Raw genomic sequence first — 20,025 nt, 5'->3', positions numbered from 1 at the left:
CTCCAGAGTTATGCCCCTGTAACATGCAGTCCCCATAATGTCGTCTACTAGTGCAGAAGTGTACAACCCTTTTGACAAATTGCCCGACGACATTTTACTAAAGATCTTTCATGATTTGACTGATTTTGATCTTTCTGCTATTCGCAAGGTCAACAAGCGGTTTGAATCGGTCGCGAAGGACCGAGAACTTGTAAAGTAAGGATAGCATCACATCATACCATTTGGCTTCTTTTCCTCTTGGGGTATCCGAAAATATCATACCTCTATTACTAGTCTTACTCTTACTCTTACTACATGACATATTGGAATACATATATCTTACCTTAGTACATGACATATTGGAATACATATATCTTACTACATATTAGAATACAGGTAATCTTAAACTTTAGTGTGTTAAATTCAGAATCCAGTGGCATTCTTTACTAATTTTTTTTATTCAAGTCCCTGTAATCAAGCCAAAGATGTTAACATTTGTCGTGAAATTAATTAAGGGATTGAGCCCCAAACTTAAGCATAATGAATTAATTTGGTTGTTTCATCGGCGAAAATGACGTGCGTTGTCAACCTCTCATTGACATCATTGACACAATAGAGTTGCCTCTCCTGTCCGCCCACACGGATAATTCCTTCTTTGACGCATGTAATTTGTAAACGAAATGCAACTGTACAGTTCATCGGAGTTCATTTCTTGACTTCAAAGGGATCTAAAATGACTTGTTATGATTACAAGTGCAGAGGCTTAAATGCCTCTGAATTACGAGCTATGAATTTGACCGAAAACTCAGTGCTTATAAAGCTTCATGCGGCCAGCCTCGTGAAGTATACTTCACACAGTCGATTTTGCGCAGTTAAGGACAGGCTAAAGCCTCATTTGCAGCCCCAACTTATCCTTAGCGGATGATGACTTTATTCGGTTATTTCACGGAAAAACAGAAATGCCGTGGCAAAATGTTTTTGTTTTTTTCGTGGAATAACTGAAGTTTTGTCATCATCCACCGCAGCATTGTTTTTTTTCAAAGCAAAACTTTTTCTGCAGAATAATGTTAAGAGCTTTTCCCGCTGCATTTTTTGCTTTCACTTTATCTTCGGAATAATTTATAACAGTTTTTCCGCGGCAAAACTAAGGCTCAGACAAAGAAGTGTTCCTGTCTAATTCTTTCTCCCGCCCAAAATGGCTTGATCCAGTTGAGCTTGTGGACCAATCACAAAGCGCGTGATCATTCACCTTGATGAGTGCAGATGTGGCACCTGACTCATTGAGCCGGCGTGCGCTATTTTTGAACAATGTACTTCTAGTACTGTCTGACAAATGATGACCCCTGACCCCTCATGATCTATTTAAATAAGTAATCTGTTCTCGCATCAAGGACAGCAACTGCTCAACTGTGACTTAGAACTGTGAACATTCGGTGACGAAGGAAAATCTGTTGGCGCTGTGTTCTGGTTGAACTAACGAGTCAATTGCAATGCCCTTAGGCTCGGGGACCGGTGCTCATGATGAGTTGTTCATCAAAATGTTTTTGAAAGTTCAGTTCAAAGAACTAAGATTTTTTGGAGAAAGGTTCATGGAGATCAGTTTTAAACTCAGTAATATATCTCGGCAACAGCACGATCATTTGCGATTGACAGACCATAGGGAGAGAGATGATGTTGTCAGGTGTCAGCTCTGTCGAAGAAACTCAACCGAAAAAAAGTTGTTTTTGTTTAGTTTGTTCCCATGTTAAATGATTAATGTACTGCATCATAGTTTACTTGATAAATGTTTTTTAAGTTCAATAATGTTTTTAATCTTGGATTGATGCATACACATGACACACTGCATGAACATGACACACTGCATGAACATGACACATTGCATACACATGACACACTGCATACACATGACACACTGCATGAACATGACACACTGCATACACATGACACACTGCATGAACATGACACACTGCATACACATGACACACTGCATGAACATGAATGAAACTAAATGCTGTGACTTTTGCATTGGCACCACATGTATTGAACAGTTCATCCTCAAAGCTTAATAGAGAATACAAATTTTAAAGAAATGATAAAGGGAGTTGATTGAATTTGTTTTCACACTATTACATGTTCATCCGTACTTTATATTTGGTTCAAAAACTGTCAGCACAAGAATTTCCACTCATGTGCAGTGAGTTATTTATGTATTTATTTTGTTGTTTTTGCAAAGTACGAGTATATATAGTTTGATAGCCAAATCTGCCTTTAAACGAAAGCTTGAAAGTGCAAGAAAAGACACATCACAAAGGGTAGATGAGAACTAGCTCAGTAGTCCTATATAAACAAAAGAACAAGCATTTTAGTTGGTGTAAATATGACTGCTAGAACTTAATCAAATATTGAAATGAACGCATGGCATGGTTGAAATAAAAAGCTCCACACATTTTGTTCACTGACTGGTCTGAATAGCAAAGCTGCTGAAGTAATGACATGACACTGACAGGAAAATTGCTTTCGTCTCTCTGTGTTTGTCACGTTGCCAGTTTGATTGCAGACTGGGCGGACGATTTGGCCATCCCTGCTAAAATGGCGGCTATAGTTGGAATTCCAACAAAGCACAGCTCGATTTTCGGAACAGCGCCAATGACGAGATGGGTCGCAACAGTAGCACATGCAGTTGTGTCCCTTGACCTCTGATGTCTCGGGCATGTAGATATCTCTACAATAAAGCAAGATTTCTTCTGAAATTTAGGAAATTGGTACAGTTTTGTCAAAGCTAAATGCTACTTATCCTGCTAGAGTAGACTCAATGGGCGGTAGATGTACACAGTACTCGAACAACGTTAGATGCCTGGAATAAATCATAAAAGTGTGAATATTGTTTTCCTTTACTAAATAGCGATGCAAGTGATCTGTACGAGTCATAAAATGCTGTTTAAAGCCATTCCTAGTGTGAGTGTGTGTTTTTAGGTGAAAAGCTTAAATCGTTCTGCATGTTAACCTGTGAGATGGATTGGGGGGGAAAACACCTACAAATTGCAATCTTTGGACAAATTGTTTTTTTTTGTCTGCAGAAACGTTTCCTTCACTGGCTGCTACCAGGCTTCCACCAGCCTGACAGTGAACTACCTGCAGCCAATCAAGTCGCGCATCGAGTCCCTCAACCTCAACTACTGCTACTGGCTGTCGTCGCAATGCTGCGACACCATTGCAAGGTGCGCCAACCTGGTCAGCCTCCACCTTCTTCACATCAGCATGTCCGCCAAGCGACTGGTGGCTCTGCTGGCGTCCTTGAAAAAGCTCGAGAGGGTGTCCGTCACTGTGAAAAACGTGCGAGAGTTTCAGACGCTGCTGGACAAAAATCCGGAAGCACAGGAGACGATGCGTGGGGTAAAAGTTTTGACCATACAGGTGAGCGGTTGGAGTAAAAGTTTTGACCATTTAGGTGAGTGGTGGGTGCATGTAAAGTTGATAAATGTGTGGAATATGATTGAGTTGTCTTTAGTGTGAAAAAATTGAAAACTTTTATTAAAAATTACTTCTCATTCATGAGAGTTCAGCGAAACTTTTGATGAACTTCTTTGGAAAGATGGACATGCAATGTTTATACATTTGCATAATTCTGTGAATGTGAAATTTGTAGCAAAACATTCAACAACAATCGAGACTGCAGTTTGCAGCCCTACCCAATACAAAGCAAAACACTTGAATTGCCTGCAAATTAGTCATTGAACGCAGACAGACAAAAGTAGGAAAAATCTGAAACAGATTGACTGCTAGCATAATAACAAAGGTGATGATGAAAACATTGTTTAAATCAAAATGTTCTGGAGGTAGGGAGCTGTGTTAAAAAAATAGTCAAAGATATGACCTATTTTGACCATCTTTAACACTTTGTACCCCACCTATGTTGACCAAGGTTTTTTTTAGCCGAGACCAGCTGTGCTGCAGCAGGTCACTCAGAATTGTAGTAACTGTGTATCAACACGCTGGAATGCAGGCGTTAGATGGACGTTACAGGAAGCGACTGAAGCTAACTGTCTGAGCTGATATATATCCGTACCTGGTCAGATAGAGACATATGAGTGGGTATAGATATATCCTACCTGGGAGACAATGAGTTAAATCAAAATGTTCTGGAGGTAGGGAGCTGTGATGAGAAAAAAGTCAAAGATATTACCTATTTTGACCATCTTTAACTTTGACAGGTGAAGAACCAGCCTGTCCACGCCCAGATGATGACCATGCACTTTCTGGCGGTCACCAGTTTCTTTGAGTACTGCCATTCCCTGGAAGAGTTTCACGTCCAAGGCTTGTTTTGCACCAAGGGAATTCCACCTTATGTTGTCAACCCACAGGTATTTATTGGTAGGCTGTTGTGTTGCAATTTATATTGTTGTTGTTGTTGGTGGTGGTGGTGGTGGTGGCGGTGGTGATGATTGATGATGATGATGGATGATTGATGATGATGATTGATGATGATGATGATGATGATGATGATGATTCTTCACATTTGTATGCTACATGATAAAAAAGGTGGTTGCATTCATGCGTGTCATAAGAATCAGCTAGTACATGCGGTCACCTTGTTGATATGTTTGGTGGTGATTGTCAATGAGGAAGAACAGTTCTCTACCTTTATCTAATTCACTACACATGAACAAGTCTTCTGGTGGTCAGTTGTTTTGTTTAATGTATTGTGTCATCTTTTGCAAACCGATTTGTTTAAAATTCAGTTGAAATATTTGTGTGTGCAAGTTGGCATACAATTCTTTTTGTGCCACTTGTCTCTCTCTCTCTCTCTCTCTCTCTCTCTCTCTCTCTCTCTCTCTCTCTCTCTCTCTCTCTCTCTCTCTCTCTCTCTCTCTCTCTCTTCTCTCTGTCTTATGTGCAGGTACACACACACCCTTTTCTTTTCATTTCCAATTTTTTTCATACCTTGATCACGCATCTCTTTTCCAGATCAAGAAGCTACAGAACTTGAAGAACATACACACCATGAGTGTCAGCGATGCTATAGACCCATTTGCTCGCATGTTCTTCTTTGGGGCACTCTTGGAGGTCTGCAGGCTACCGGAATTGCAGTTTCGAACACTGCTTCAACCTCTGGTAGTCCACGAGCATCTGCAGCGAAAGGGTGATTTTGTTGCGTGCATGAAACGCATTGAGCATTTGGAAAACTTGGACATCTCTCAGACTAATGCTACCATTCCCAATGAGGTTAGGAGCTAAATGTTTGCTCTCTGCTTTGTTTGGTATGATGGTTGGCTTGTGTGCTTTGTTTGTGTGTTGCGTGTTTGTTTGTTTTTTACTATTTCTGGTTGCAGCAATTTTGCTTCCTTGTTTTGTCATTTACTGCATATTTTATGTGGTATGTGTGTACACATGAGGGTGGTTTTTGTGTTCACATATGATGCATCATATTTTATTTTTTGCAATATTCATTTCAGGACAGGATTTGTAGCTTTCCCATGTTTTTAAGATTCATTTGTTAACCGTTATAGATATGATCTTGGAAATTGTTGTAGTCCACAACACAGTGACTGATCCTGAACAAAGATGGCGCTTTAGAGTAATACAAATATTTGTATGCTGCAAGTTTCCACACTGCATTCACAGGTGTACCAGCTAGAGAGAGCAGTTCACCTGCAATACCTGAACGTGGCAGACAACTCCCTGATTGACAGTCAAAGTCTTCACACACTGGCTGACAACTGTCATCACCTCATTAGCATCAACCTCAGGGATTGCCATCACCTGCACTTCAAACGACCTGAGGTGAGGTTCTTTTTCAGCATGGTGTGTGTGTTTGGGGGAGTGCTGGTAAAGTCCTTTAGTTGTTGTGGGTTTTTAATGCACTATCCTTTCAAAGCAGTGGTTGGAGTTTAGCTCTGTGGCATTACACTGTAACAAGGCTTGATGCCCTGGGCACCCAACATGCAGCTGGAAGACCTTGCTTCTTCGGTTTGTAACCTCAGTAAATTAACCTCCATTTTTTTAGGGGCGCTATCTTCAAGTGGCTCAGATGTTGGCCTTCCATGTGGGTGGTTCGGTGTTCAAATCCCAGCAGCGTCTGGTGGGTTAAGATTTGTTTTGGATCTTTCAGGTCAACTTATGTGCAGACCTGCTAGTGCCTTACACCCCTTCATATGTACATTCAACTTATGTGCAGACCTGCTAGTGCCTTATACCCCTTCATATGTACATTCAACTTATGTGCAGACCTGCTAGTGCCTTATACCCCTTCATATGTACATTCAACTTATGTGCAGACCTGCTAGTGCCTTATACCCCTTCATATGTACATTCAACTTATGTGCAGACCTGCTAGTGCCTTATACCCCTTCATATGTACATTCAACTTATGTGCAGACCTGCTAGTGCCTTATACCCCTTCATATGTACATTCAACTTATGTGCAGACCTGCTAGTGCCTTATACCCCTTCATATGTACATTCAACTTATGTGCAGACCTGCTAGTGCCTTATACCCCTTCATATGTACATTCAACTTATGTGCAGACCTGCTAGTGCCTTATACCCCTTCATATGTACATTCAACTTATGTGCAGACCTGCTAGTGCCTTATACCCCTTCATATGTACATTCAACTTATGTGCAGACCTGCTAGTGCCTTATGTACATTCAACTTATGTGCAGACCTGCTAGTGCCTTATACCCCTTCATATGTACATTCAACTTATGTGCAGACCTGCTAGTGCCTTATACCCCTTCATATGTACATTCAACTTATGTGCAGACCTGCTGGTGCCTTACACCCCTTCATATGTACATTCAAACACCAGATCAAGCACACAGAGAAGACATTCTGAAATCCATGTAAGACTTTGTTGGGTTATAGAAACAGAAAAATACTCAGCATATATCTCCCGAAATCAGAGTATGACCGTCTAAATAGTGGGCAAAAACGTCCGTACATGTAAAAATCAACTCTTGCAGCACGAGAGTACCTGGGAGCTGCAGCCTATGAACGCAGAAGAGGAAGAAAAATCTTGATTTTAATACTCCCTCCATTTTAAAAACGGATTTTCTGCAAATTTGAGCGGTCTTAAAAGGGGTGTACCACTGTATCATCAGTCATGATCAGTGTGTGATCAGTGTGTGATCAGTGTGTGAAAACCGAAACCCTCTATGTTTTTATCTTAGGTGGATGAGACTGGGCATGAGGCTGTGGACATGAGTGGACTACAGTCACTGGTGGTCAACTGCACCGCACTGCGTCATATCAACTTGAGCGGCGTTCACATCCATTCCAAAGATTTTACCAATACCGGCTACACCAGTCTGTGTCACTTGCTGGCACTCAATACAGGTAGATTGTGTGTGTGTGTGTGTGTGTGTGTGTGTGTGTGTGTGACCGTCTGTAAAGTTGGACCGTGCATGTCATCATACTCCCAAAGTGTGAAATACTTTATGTTTTTTGTTTTTTTTCTTCTTCTGCGTCTCTCTTTCTTTTGACTTGCCAATATTTTCTGTTCCAGAGTGGCGAAGCATCTCCATATCACCCTGCTGCCTGTCCTCAAAATCAACAGACTCTGATCACACGATAAAAAAAGGGAAGAGAACGAAGATAACACATGTTGGCGGTAGCATAGCAAAACGAGCTCGTCTTGGACTTCAGGCACCTGATCTGGTTAGTAATATTGTATGTAATGTAGTTACAGAGTTAGGCTTACTTACGTGCTATGCACCAATCAGTCTATTGTAGTAACAAACTAATAATCCCGAATTTAAGATTCCTCCTTTTCTTCTCTTTCGGCGTTCGACGGTTGTGTCGATTCCTCCTTTTGAGCCAGATTTCTCACATTTTCTGGGCTTAACAGCTGTTCATCTGTAATACAGTATGCCTGTTGTTAGTTGTTTAATTTGTTGCCCCACAGTCTGTGTTACATCTTTGTTCTGTTTTAGATCTGTACGCTTTTATGTGAGTTTTGTTTTATTGTCAGACATTTTATGTGTAACTATGTGTCTATTAGTATTACTTATCTTACGTGCTTTTTTTCATCTTTTTAAAAACAATTTTTCTAGATTATCTTATATAACTATAAGTGGTCGTTGTCTATGAACTGTTTTTAATGCTTGTATGCTATTTCTTACGAGAAAACTTTTTATATGTAAAATGTAACATTATAATGTCTAATGTAAAGCGCCATGAGACTGCCATTTGGCGGTGAACAGCGCTATAAAAGAATGTTTTATTATTATTATTATTATAATTATTATTATTAAATCTAGCTCTTTGTTAAGACTCAATCCCTGTCTTTTACAACCTGATTTTCTTACAAGTTTTGAGTGGTCTTAAGAGAGGGTTCCATTGTAATTACACAACATGTCAGGAGCTCAGGAAACTGTGAGGTGTCAGCATGTCCCCACGTGGAACAGCTAGAGCTTATAGGGGCAGGGTTCCACTCAATTATTGAATTAGTTGTTCAATCTATTCATTACAGAACATGTCAGGAGCTCAGGAAACTGTCAGGTGTCAGCGTGTCCCCACGTGGAACAGCTAGAGCTTATAGGGGCAGGGTTCCACTCAATTATTGAATTAGTTGTTCAATCTATTCATTACAGAACATGTCAGGAGAACAAGAGCTGAGCACAGAGCTGGGGAAACTGGTGTCAGCGTGTCCCCACGTGGAACAGCTAGAGCTTATAGGGGCAGGGTTCCGCCCAGCGTTCAGCAAGCGCTACATCTCAGAGGAAATGAAGCACTTCAGGCCATGGTGAGAACTCTGGATTGCTGAAGGGGGAGGGGGGGGGGGGGGGGGGGGGAAGAGTTGGGGGTTTGTGTGTGTGTGTGTTAAGCAAGAGTCTGCTGTTCCTTTATTGTGTTGGCTGCTTATGGGGAAATGATGGTGATGGTGCTTGTAGCTGCGCGTGTTTGTCTGCCCTTGCTTTGTTGGATCATTTTACGCAGTTAGGTGCTAATAAGAAGCAAAATCCACATTACAACAGTGTATGTTTATATGTGGATTTGTTTGAATCAGATAGGCTATTCGGTTCCTAATAGTTCAGTTCTGCTGTTCGACTAAAACACTAAAAGTAAAACTTTAGAATAAAGAATAATGTAATAATCTGAAACTAATAAAATAAACTCATCAGTATTGAGACTTACACGGTGAGCTGTAGAAATGTTGTTCTTTCTCTTTTCTTATATATTTTCATTGCATTGTTGATGAAATTGTATCACTCACCTCCTGATGTTATTTCTGTGTTCTGTGAGACATGAAAATGTACCCACTTCCCCTGCTTTCATGGTTGTTTCTTTGTAGATAAAATCCAATAAATAAATGGTATAATAATGTTAATCATTTAGTGTTGTTCTGTTTGTTTTCAGTTCCGATGCCACTTCTGTGGACGAGGAAGACATTTTGTGTGTTCGCCACTGGAAGAAGCTACGGTACCTTCAGCTGTCTGCTGTTCCTGGTCAGTGCTGACCCATGCATTCTTGCTTTTGTGTTGCATGTCTGCGCTCTCAGATGCACACTCGTGTTACTTTCCTCGACAAATGTGGGGGCAATATAAATCAGCCATACTCGATGGGAAAAAAAGGGACTCATGGCTCACACTCTTACCTTCCTTGCTCTTCCCACACCCCTACTCTTCTCTCTCTCTCTCTCTCTCTCTCTCTCTCTCTCTCTCTCTCTCTCTCTCTCTCTCTCTCTCTCTCTCTCTCTCTCTCTCTCTCTCTTCTCACCCCAACATAACTCAATGTAAACCCCCCAAAACAAGATAGGCTCATGGATGAAACGTTTGATAAAATTAAAATCATTCTAAAGAACCTTGACCTACGCTTTGGAAAGAACACTCTGATTCATTCTGTATATATTTTGTCTGAGAACTCTTCCTTTCAATGTCACCTGTTCAGCATATGTCAGTGACACTGTTGGCTGGCAGAGGCTAGCTAAGCCTGCATCAGTGATCATCGCCAGCAAGTGAACGATATGCGATAGGTAGTGTTCAACAGTAAATGATGATCAGTAATTTCAGTGAGTTTCTGCGATCTGATCAATGACAGAGTCTGTTTCAATGTTAGACCAATGAATAGAATGCACTCTGAAAATACTCTGTCTGGTTTCTACGGGTCGTGAAAGAGTGAATATTGAACTCTTGCTTTTAGTGAGGCAAGCTTTCTGCACTTGCTCCTTGTCCATGTGTTTCAGACACGCTAACACCCCCTCATGGCTGTTCCCAGGGATTCATTTCTGCCTCCTTAGCTGCAGGCAGGCTGATTTTTATTTTTGTATAGCACCCATCCTTTCCCTCACAGCAGCGCCATAACACAGTAGCAGCAGCCTCGCTCAGTGCCATACACCAGCATTTGGATATAACAAGCAAGCAAGCTAGTAGCCAAATGATACCCTCTGTCTTGGCTATTTTTAACTCGCACTAAAATGCAAGCCTGGAACAGCCGTGCCCTTGGGTCTATAATGTCACATAGATAAGTTTGACTCACTAAAAGCAAGCCAGGAACAGCCGTGCCCTTGGGTCTATAATGTCACATAGATAAGTTTGACTCACTAAAAGCAAGAGTAGTCACTCTTTACAACCCATACAAACACCACAGAGTTGTTTCTATTACACTTGCTGATTGTAGCCACAACTCGTGTTTCTACAGGTATCAACAGTGGAGGGTGTTTGGTGGCCATCGCCAGAGGCTGTCTCAGGTTGGAGCGGCTGCTGGTTGCTCACCTTGGTCTGAGCCCCATGAGCTCGTACCAGGACAAGCTGCTGCTGGCTCTGCCTCTGGCACACAACTTGAAGGACTTGCGGTAAGATATGTGATTTAGTTCAAAGAGCTGGGTAATGATTCTGTGAATTGATTAGGGTCTTTGGTTGAATTGATTAGGGTCTTTGGTTGAATTGATTAGGGTCTTTGGTTGAATTTAAAATCTCTTCTTCTTCATCCATGGGCTGAAACTCTCACGCTCACTCATGTTTTTGCACGAGTCGGTTTTTACGTGTATAACCGTTTTTACCCTACAATTCAGACAGCCATACGCCGCTTTCGGGGGAAGCGTGCTGGGTACTTTTCTGTTTCTATAACCCACCGAACTCTGACATGGATTACAGGATCTTTTCCGTGCGCATTTTGTCTTGTGCTTGCGTGTACACACGAAGGGGGTTAAGGCACTAGCAGATCTGCACATAAGTTGACCTGGGAGATCGGAAAAATCTCCACCCTTAATCCACCAGGCGGCCGCGGCCGGGATTTGAACTCATAACCTTCCAATTAAGAGGCCGATGTCTTATGCACTAGGCCACACCGCCCGTCAATAAATAGATCTTTGTTGATGGTAAAAACGATAAATGGATAAGTAAATGAGCAAATGCAATATATTGGAGGTGGTATATCTTCTACAGGCACTGCCTCAGGCATTCAACTTGAAGGACTTACATGTGGGTTTTTTTCCTAAACGGCCAGCATTGAATCTGTGAATCAGCTGAGGCTGCTAGTTAAACTGTAGGGCTCCTACTTTTCTGTGAATTTAGGGATTTCCAAAAGGAGAAAATGAGAAACCTGATCTGCGTCTGATAATTGTGTCAGATTGAACCATTTTAAATGTCAATAACATTTCAGTTGGGGGTTTTCTTTAGTGGGAGCCCTGAAATAATGAAAACATGAATTAATAACAGGCATGGGAATGGCTGAATAAAAAGTCAGCTGAAAACAGGAGAGGGACCCAAAAACAGGTCCTCCCCCGAAAAAATGTTTTTTACAGATCAAAATCTACGCAATCTGAGGGGTATTTGGGACAAAGTTTAGCATTTAATTTCACATAAATATGCAGGTGTTTTAGCTGTAACTTTAAGTTTTAAAAATTCTGAACAAAGGATTGTACACACTTTATGACTTTCTTGCAAACATTCACTGACTGCTCTCACTCTCAATCATACTTGTCAAACCCACGAGGAAACATGTGATAGGATCCAGCTCATCTTTAACTTTCTCTTATTCCAGGTATTGAATCAAAGGGAATGAATAATACAATGATAAAAAAACCAAAAAAACACTTTTCGTTAGTAGATGCTCGCTGAGGGCAATGAAACCACGATTGCTGTACACAATTTCTCTGTCACAAAGGGTGCATCTTGCTTGACCGGGCGTGTCGACTTTTCGTATGTGTTCACCGATCCGCTCTTGCTTGTCACCAACTTTAACCTCTTTGGAAACCCAATCCCATTTCCACTGGTTAACCACACCTTTTTCGTCATAATCCTGGCCGCGTCGAACAATATTCGATACCGAAGACATGAAGTTTTCTTTCAAATCGAACACAAGAGACGCGTCTTTGTCTCGGACAAGTAAACCACATGCAGCGGATGTTGCGCGAACGTCTGTTTCATATAACGTGGGACAGCCAAGACTACAAAAGCTGAAGTCAACCGTCAGTTCCGGATAGTGGCTTGTGCCATTTGAAGACACCCGACCGTTTGAGAATAAAAACCTCATAATTATACGATTTTTGAGGGAATTTTTTTTCCCCCGCTGAATTTATTTTTTTTCCCCGCTGAAACTCCTCACAAAAACTGCTGAAATTAGCGGATCCGCGGACCATTCCCATGCCTGTAATAAGTGCCACAATAATACAGGTTCATGAATTTTAAAGACAGAAACATTATTTTTCTTTACAAAAAAAATGAATAAAGATTTGTCCCACAAACAGGCCAAAACAACCACCATTGAAAAAAGAGGTGTGTACCTGATTAGTACATAAGAATTGCTTGGTCTGTCTGTATTTATACTGTCGAACAGAGAAAGAGAAAGACACCAAAGAGAGATTGATTGAGTTATCTTAATTCGCAAGGATAAAGATATTAGTCTTATGATCTATCCCTGCTAAAACTACAACATAAATGGAATACACAAGTAAGGCACAGCGTAGAATGAATGACCAAACAATAGAGAGAGGCTGCTAGTTAGTCAGATTGTTGTCTTCACAGAAAAGAAATGCATTTTCAGGATTGAGCAGATCCACATCCAAGTGAAGGACAGTTTCTGGTCAGCTCTGAGCAGGATGAATTGCTTGGAAAGAGTCTGTGTCCTGTCCAAGAGTGCTGCCTTCACACAGATTTCAGTGGAGCAGTTTGTTCAAAAGGTATGCAGCGGAACCTCCCGGCCTTTTAAGGCCTCCACAAATCTGAGAAAATTAGGTCTTAACAAAGGAGGAAGCCTTAAAATAGATGTAAATTTACAGAGGTTATCAACAAAAAAAGCTGTAAAAGCAAGGTCTTAATAAGGGAGAAGTCTTATAAGGGGAGTTGTACTGTATATTTATTCTCTTCCTAGCCTTTCAAAGGTTACGCCATCATTTTTGTTAAACTCATTGTCAAGTCTTGCCAGGCATGGGAATTGAAAATTGTAAAAAAAGGCTGAAAATTTATAACTGAAGACGCAAAGCGTCAAGTAGACGGCGCAAAGCGCCTAGCCTTACTAGGGGGGTCCGGGGGCATGCCCCCCCAGAAAAAAATTCTCCAAAGAACCCAGATGGTGCAATCTGGTGTCATCTGAGCTCCAAGTTTGCCATTAAATTCTGTTTTTAGAATCAGAGTTTTTAGTACCAATTTTTGCTTTTTTGAAGAAAAAAAATATATACATGTATTATATGGTTTAAATTTGTTAAAAAATTGATCTGTTGAGACAAACAGGAAAATGTAACTTGTAACACAATCTGTGCAATCTGGTTTACTTTCAAACATAAAAGTTCAAGTAACTGAGGCGGGCGGTAGCAGTGCGTGAACAAAGTACGGAAAGTTTTCGCGGGCTTTTGCGCAAAGGCAAAAGTAACCGGTGCTTTTTTTGTGTGCCTCCCCCCTTTATTTTTTCGGCGGAACAAAAAAAAATTCGGCGCAAATCCGCCGTTCGGCGGACAATTCCCATGCCTGCTTGCTGATTAATTGTTGTATCACCTCTGGGAGCTACTTGTAAGACATGATTATTTTTTATTGTCCACACAATCAAAATGATTCATGGACAAGCGTTACATTGTGAGTTTTGGAATGAAACGGACAACGTCTTGGGGTTGGGAGACTACCAGACAGACTGTGCATTGTTTTCTGTAAGGTAAACAACAAAATCTGTGATTGTATTGTGCTTAGCAAAAATAGGGGTAGTTAAGAATTTAGGTTACTAAAGAATGGTCGTGAATTTTGTTTCTCAGTTTGTTCTCATTATTTTTGTCTTTGTTTGTCTGAAGAAAAAGTCAGTGCCCAATAGCTGGAAAAAGGGTCATTTGGGTTCATGTAAAGACGTGTTGTTTGCCCAGTGGAACAGTTAATACAGGGTTTATACGGGTAATGAAGTGTTACTTACAAATGTTCTACCATTTAAAGCAGCCTGAATTGATTCATAACGGACGATAGCAAACCAACCTACTGTAAAGTTCTAGCTGGAATCTTACCATCGTCTCTGTTTAAACATTTTTTTAGATGATGAAGAATGCCTCGCAACCATTTTCTCTCTCTCTCCCAGATGCCGTCGCTGGTTGTCCTTCAGCTGTACATGAGCAACACGTTGAAAGACTGTAACCAGTTACAGACCAGCCTTGTCAGAGCGTGAGTATGCTTGCTTGTGTGTTGGCTAGTACATGTGTGTGTGTGTGTGTGTGTGTGTGTGTGTGTGTGTGTGTGTGTGTGTGTGTGTGTGTGGAGAGGGGGGCTTTTATGATCCAACATGCAGTGAATGCATCTTCATTGAATGGAAATTGCGTACACCCCTCTCTCTGTCCTTGTTGAGAAGAGAAAGATTTTCCCACCCCAGTCTAAACTTTGCCAACAAATTTTGCACGCTAAGAAAAGCATTAAAACGCAATTCATTGGCTCACGTAAGTGTAGCCTATGCGATGCTAACTTTTGTCTGTCTGTGCATGCGTGCGTGCGTGCGTATGTATGTCTGTGGTAGAAACTTTAACATTTGACTGAACACCGAAATACTAATTTTACCTGGTTATTATTCAAGCAACAGCTTCAAAGTATTGAGACAATGATCAACATTTCGTCGGCCAAAAAATCGTGACTTTGCATGCTAAGCAAAAAATGGTTGAGGCAATAGCCAATAGGTGCCAAAGTTTCAGGCAGATCCGAGTGCTGGTTTACATTTGCTGAAGACGGGAACGCGCAAGAAAAATAATCGATCACTGTCCTTAGTACTGTGTACAGTAGCCGTGGAGATTTACAGTCCTTGGCCTGTGCTTACTTGGCTGTGGTTATTTTTACCCAGAGCACTATGCTCCGTGTGATGCGCAGCAAAGAAAGCACAGGCCAAGGACAGTAAATCTCAACAGCTAGTGTACACAGTGCCAAGGACGGTGATCGATAATTTTTCTTGCGCGTTCCCATCTCCAGCAAATGTAAACCAGCACTTGAAACTTTGCCTCAACCAAAAAGTAAGGTGCATAAAACAAAATGCTCTGAACAGGAAATTGAATGGCCTTTCCAATGGTAGTCAGAAGTGATTGGTTTGCGCATATTCAGATTTTTTGCAGATTTTAAAATACGGGGCTATGGTTTTTGTCAGGTCGATTTTAGGGGTGACTTGGTTTGACAGGCTGTCATGGGATGCCTATACAAAGTACCATCAATCGGACAAATGATACGAACAGCTGACATATTTTCCTTTTCCAGCATATAAAGTTCAACTAAAATGAATTGCGTTTTAATGCTTTCCTCAGCGTGCAAAATTTGTTGGCCAAGTTGACATCCATGCTCCCAGTCTTACCCCAAGTCACCTCTCTCTTGGTGTGGAGGGACTGAATAGAATATGATGCATTGGTGCATTTGTTTGTCTCTTTCTGTTGATCTTTGACTTATCAAAGACGGTCGTCATAGCAAACGTTCACCTCTTATTGCAGGCACATAGAGCAGCGTCCTGCACTGAGTGTGTGCGTCTTCCCGCTGCTGAACCGCATGCATCATCCTCTGCTGTCCATACCCGAGTTTCACATCGAGAGCCTGACCATTCTCTCCTCCACAGTTGCCATGAAGCCCCCTAGTTGGGGTGATGCTTACTCTTGATAAAGGGGCGTCTGAGAGAGAGAGAGAGAGAGTCTCAGAGAGAGAGAGTCTCAGAGAGAGAGAGAGAGAGAGAGAGAGAGAGAGAGAGAGAGAGAGAGAGAGAGAGAGAAGAGAGAGAGAGAGAGAGAGAGAGAGAGAGAGAGAGAGAGAGAGAGAGAGAGAGAGAGAGAGAGAGAGAGAGAGAGAGAGAGAGAGAGAGAGAGAGAGAGAGAGAGAGAGAGAGAGAGAGAGAGAGAGAGAGAGAGAGAGAGAGAGAGAGAGAGAGAGAGAGAGAGAGAGAGAGAGAGAGAGAGAGAGAGAGAGAGAGAGAGAGAGAGAGAGAGAGAGAGAGAGAGAGAGAGAGAGAGAGAGAGAGAGAGAGAGAGAGAGAGAGAGAGAGAGAGAGAGAGAGGTTGGATGTTGATCTATGCAAGTATGTGTGTGTGTGATTTGATCTGTGAAAGTGTTTGCGGGTCAGTTGATGTTTGTGTGTGTGTGTGTGTTTGAAGGTAACCCTGGAAACAACATTAGTACTGAGTAACAGTAGTTGCAGTACATTTCCCAAGCTGTTGGCAGTGAATTTCTAAATTTACATGTAAACACAAGTTTTTTGTTTGTTTTTTGTATCACTCTAAGATAATTTCTTGTTTAATTAAGAAGTCTAGTACTAGTCTTCTATACAGCTGAATAATTATCTGTGCATTTTGTTTCAGTTGGCACAATTACTAAACAAAGCATTTTATGACCCTATCATACACTTTTTCTCAGCCCAAACTGACTAATTTTATGATGTCATTTACTTTTGTCTAGATGACTATGTGAATGTCAATTTCACTCTTAGTTTTTCTTTTTTTTCAGAGAAGGGAGTTTGACCAAATGTAAAGGTCAAATACAACACAATACATGTCATTCCATTTTCACAGAAAGTTTGAACTTCTCTTTCTCATTAGCTTTTCCTATTACGTACGGTAATACTAATAGCGCACAAAAATCTATAATCTGAAACTCTGAAAGCACATCCAGAATGTTGATGTCCACTGCTTGGGAAATGCACTACAGTGGAACGCCTCACCTAAGACCCCCCCCCCCCCCAAAAAAAAAAAAACCTTGAAAAAGTGGGTCTAAGAAAGGAGGGAGTGGTGTGAGTGTTTCTGTTCATTTGTCAGCCTATTATTACCTTGTTTTGTTGAACAACACAGTTGAATAAAACTTACTGCAGTTGTTGTCTTTGTTTTATATGTTTATTGTAATACAGCCACAATTTATTAAGGTATATGTCTCATACAGAAACAGATGTAATTAAATTTAACAACTGTCAAATTTGTAATGGACCTATTTACAATAACCATTCATTTAAGCACTATCTTCTAAACGATAAATGTAGTTAAAGGATGAATTATTAATTGACAAAAAGAAGGGACTCTGTGACAACAAACATAACTCAAAACATAAGGATGCTATTGCACAAACATATTGATCTCTACAATCTTCCCTGAAATGGGCGCAACAGAATAAATAAGCTCTTAGACAATATAATGACCAGTTCATCAGACATGAGTCTGTGGATTTCAGAATAGTCAATAGAAGACAATAATTTGTCACAAGTTAAAGTAATACCATACACCTCATCACTATTGAGTTTCAACTGGGGGAAGATACACATGTAAACACATACATCTAATCAATGTTGAGTGTCATCTAGGGCCATACATTGTTTAAATGCCTGTACTAAAATCTAGTTTCAGTCCGACACATTCTCAACAATGTAGGATCAAAGCAATTAATGTCTCACAGAACTGAATGAACTTACAGGAGCTATTATGTTCTTCTTATCTTAGCTATACTTCTTGTTTTGTGCTTGCAATAAGTCTTTCTTTCTTTCTTTATTTGGTGTTTAACGTCGTTTTCAACCGTTCAAGGTTATATCGTGACGGGGAAAGGGGGGGAGATGGGATAGAGCCACTTGTTAATTGTTTCTTGTTCACAAAATTACTAATCAAAAAATTGCTCCAGGGGCTGGCAACGCAGCACAACACATCACCTCACCGGGAGAACGCAAGCCTCCAGCACAAAGGACCTAACATTTCTTACACACTGCCTGACCAAAATCTTTACAAACATTGACTATATTCTATACAAGAAACACTTAACAAGGGTAAAAGGAGAAACAGAATCCGTTAGTCGCCTCTTATGACATGCTGGGGAGCATCGGGTAAATTCTTCCCCCTAACCCGCGGGGGGGATTGCAATAAGTCGAGACTTATTGAGAAGGTATGATTTAATAACAATTTGCTATTGTATGAAAGCTGAATTACTGTTTCCTTTGTAAATCATTTGAGGAAGCGGTGTTTTTGCTGCGTTCAAACAAGCAGTGTTTATAATCTTAAAGGCACAGTGCAGCTCACAGCCTTCGTTTTGCGTTTTTGCTGCAGCTGAGTGCATTTACAGTTCAAACATCCTCCTTTGGTAGTGAAACACACCCAAATCTACCCAACGACGACATCTGTGAAGCTCGACAGTTTCTTGTTCACGCGAGTGCATAAATTAACCTAGTTATTACGTGGTGTTTGGTCGGAGTTCGATTCAACTGAGTGATTCCGGCCTCCATTTTGTTTTACACAAACTCATGATGACGTCTGACATGGTTTGCTAGTGACGTGTCTTTTTGTGCATGATGTGGTGATCTACCTGATCTAAATTTAGATCCAAAAATAGGTCAAGACCAGCCGGGTCCGAGTACGAAATTAATTCGTAAAAAAATTGCAGTTCTTGACTCTTTGGGTGCAAGTTAATGAAACTTGATAGTTCTTCTAACGGATAGCTGCCTGAGGTATGACTAAAAGCCCCAGGGGCTACGTGCACCTGGATTTGACAAGTTCAGTACCTTTAAAAGCTTCAACTTAAATGTGTTTAATTGTCAGTGAATATTAATTTAGCAGCATGTACCTATGTCACTTATGAATTTACCTTCATTAGATAAGCAAGTTATTTGATGAGCCAAAAGGCTTCTGTGTACATGTACTTCACACAAGCATAAAAACAAGATCAACGACACACAGTGTCTGAGAGAGCAAGCGTACAATGTACATGCAAGTTTCAAACTAAATCAACGTCAACATAATTCATAGTTTCGTTCATTTTCTTCGGCTTCACATATAAATCTTTAACAGTGGAGGGAAACTGGGTGCAAAAAGGTACAAGCCATTATGCATGAGAAAAAATCATAACTTTTCATAGGAAACAATAACAAGGATTCATTAACAATATCAACCAAATAGAGGTAAGGCAAAATGGGAGAACTTTGAAGTTGACTGCATGATTAACAAATGTAAAGCTTAGCACACTTTTTGGACAAGCAAACTGAGAAGCTTAAGATTTACAGTGTGTTGTATGCATGTGCTGATGTACGGAAAGACATACATGTACATGTGTGTATTAACACTTGTGTACAGGAGTGTTTCATAGCAAAACATAAATCTTACTACTTTAATGAAGAATAATGCAAACTTTGCACAAGTATCAGAAGGAAGTCAAACAGCAACACCTTCTACACGTCTCATCACAGATTTCAGATTAACGGATCCAATATTTACACAGCGTTCGCACATAATGTTCAAAGCATGAATGTAAAAAAAATGTCCATGAAATAATGTCCACATTTCATCACGATGATAATATTATTCTAAGAAAGGTAAGAGAGAATTCCTACCTCCTGTGTCCTAGATCCTTACAGATTTGGATGCCTGCGCTCTAATCCTGGACTTTGCTTGTCTGGAAAACCCTGAGATTGTACTGCAAATGACAACAAATAGATTTCTGTGGGTGGCGGAACAGCACACATCTGATTATTCGGTCAAATATTTAGCTTAAAGATACTTTTTTGTGTGTGCAAAACCACAGGAGCTTGTGTGCAAAACATTGTGAACACCACCAAAGACCTGTGTCCAGGCTTGCCCATGGAACTTATACACACACCAACAGCCTGCTTCCTTTCTTCTTCTGTGTTCATGGGCTGCAACTCCCACATACACT

The 20,025-nt window shown here is 40.7% G+C and overlaps 2 protein-coding genes across 4 annotated transcripts in view; one reads left to right on the top strand and one right to left on the bottom strand.

Annotated features, from left to right (window-relative positions):
• Positions 1-2: 2 nt before the first annotated feature.
• On the top strand, positions 3-16,126 carry LOC138981081 (F-box/LRR-repeat protein 18-like). Of its 2 annotated transcripts, XM_070353907.1 has the most exons (13): positions 4-195; positions 3,057-3,393; positions 4,191-4,340; positions 4,945-5,202; positions 5,602-5,760; positions 7,150-7,315; positions 7,485-7,636; positions 8,572-8,723; positions 9,338-9,426; positions 10,619-10,772; positions 12,965-13,100; positions 14,474-14,556; positions 15,852-16,126. In XM_070353907.1, exons 1-13 carry the CDS (start codon positions 38-40, stop codon positions 16,012-16,014), a joined length of 2,157 nt encoding a protein of 718 aa, XP_070210008.1. In that variant the 5' UTR covers positions 4-37; the 3' UTR covers positions 16,015-16,126. The 2 variants fall into 2 exon arrangements, with proteins under 2 accessions (XP_070210010.1, XP_070210008.1); XM_070353909.1 differs by lacking the exon at positions 12,965-13,100 and having other exon boundaries at positions 3-195; positions 15,852-15,991.
• A 1,117-nt stretch (positions 16,127-17,243) lies between these two features.
• Positions 17,244-20,025, bottom strand: part of LOC138981079 (nicotinamide/nicotinic acid mononucleotide adenylyltransferase 3-like) — a 70,106-nt gene continuing 67,324 nt past the window's right edge. For both annotated transcript variants that reach the window (XM_070353905.1, XM_070353906.1), the window contains exon 10: positions 17,244-19,785. In XM_070353905.1, coding sequence (XP_070210006.1) covers positions 19,744-19,785 — 42 coding nt within the window. In that variant the 3' untranslated portion in view covers positions 17,244-19,743. The remainder of the gene's footprint in view (positions 19,786-20,025) is intronic.

Source organism: Littorina saxatilis, linkage group LG12 (assembly GCF_037325665.1).
Source record: "Littorina saxatilis isolate snail1 linkage group LG12, US_GU_Lsax_2.0, whole genome shotgun sequence".
NCBI lineage: Eukaryota > Metazoa > Mollusca > Gastropoda > Littorinimorpha > Littorinidae > Littorina > Littorina saxatilis.
Note: the sequence above shows the minus strand (reverse complement) of the source record. Positions and strands in the feature narration are given on the sequence as shown.

Coding starts and splice junctions, on each gene's coding strand:
- LOC138981081 (XM_070353907.1), top strand. CDS start 38: ATGTCGTCTACTAGTGCAGAAGTGTACAACCCTTTTGACAAATTGCCC. Junction 7,316..7,484: donor CTTGCTGGCACTCAATACAG/GTAGATTGTGTG, acceptor TTTCTGTTCCAG/AGTGGCGAAGCATCTCCATA. Junction 10,773..12,964: donor CACAACTTGAAGGACTTGCG/GTAAGATATGTG, acceptor ATGCATTTTCAG/GATTGAGCAGATCCACATCC.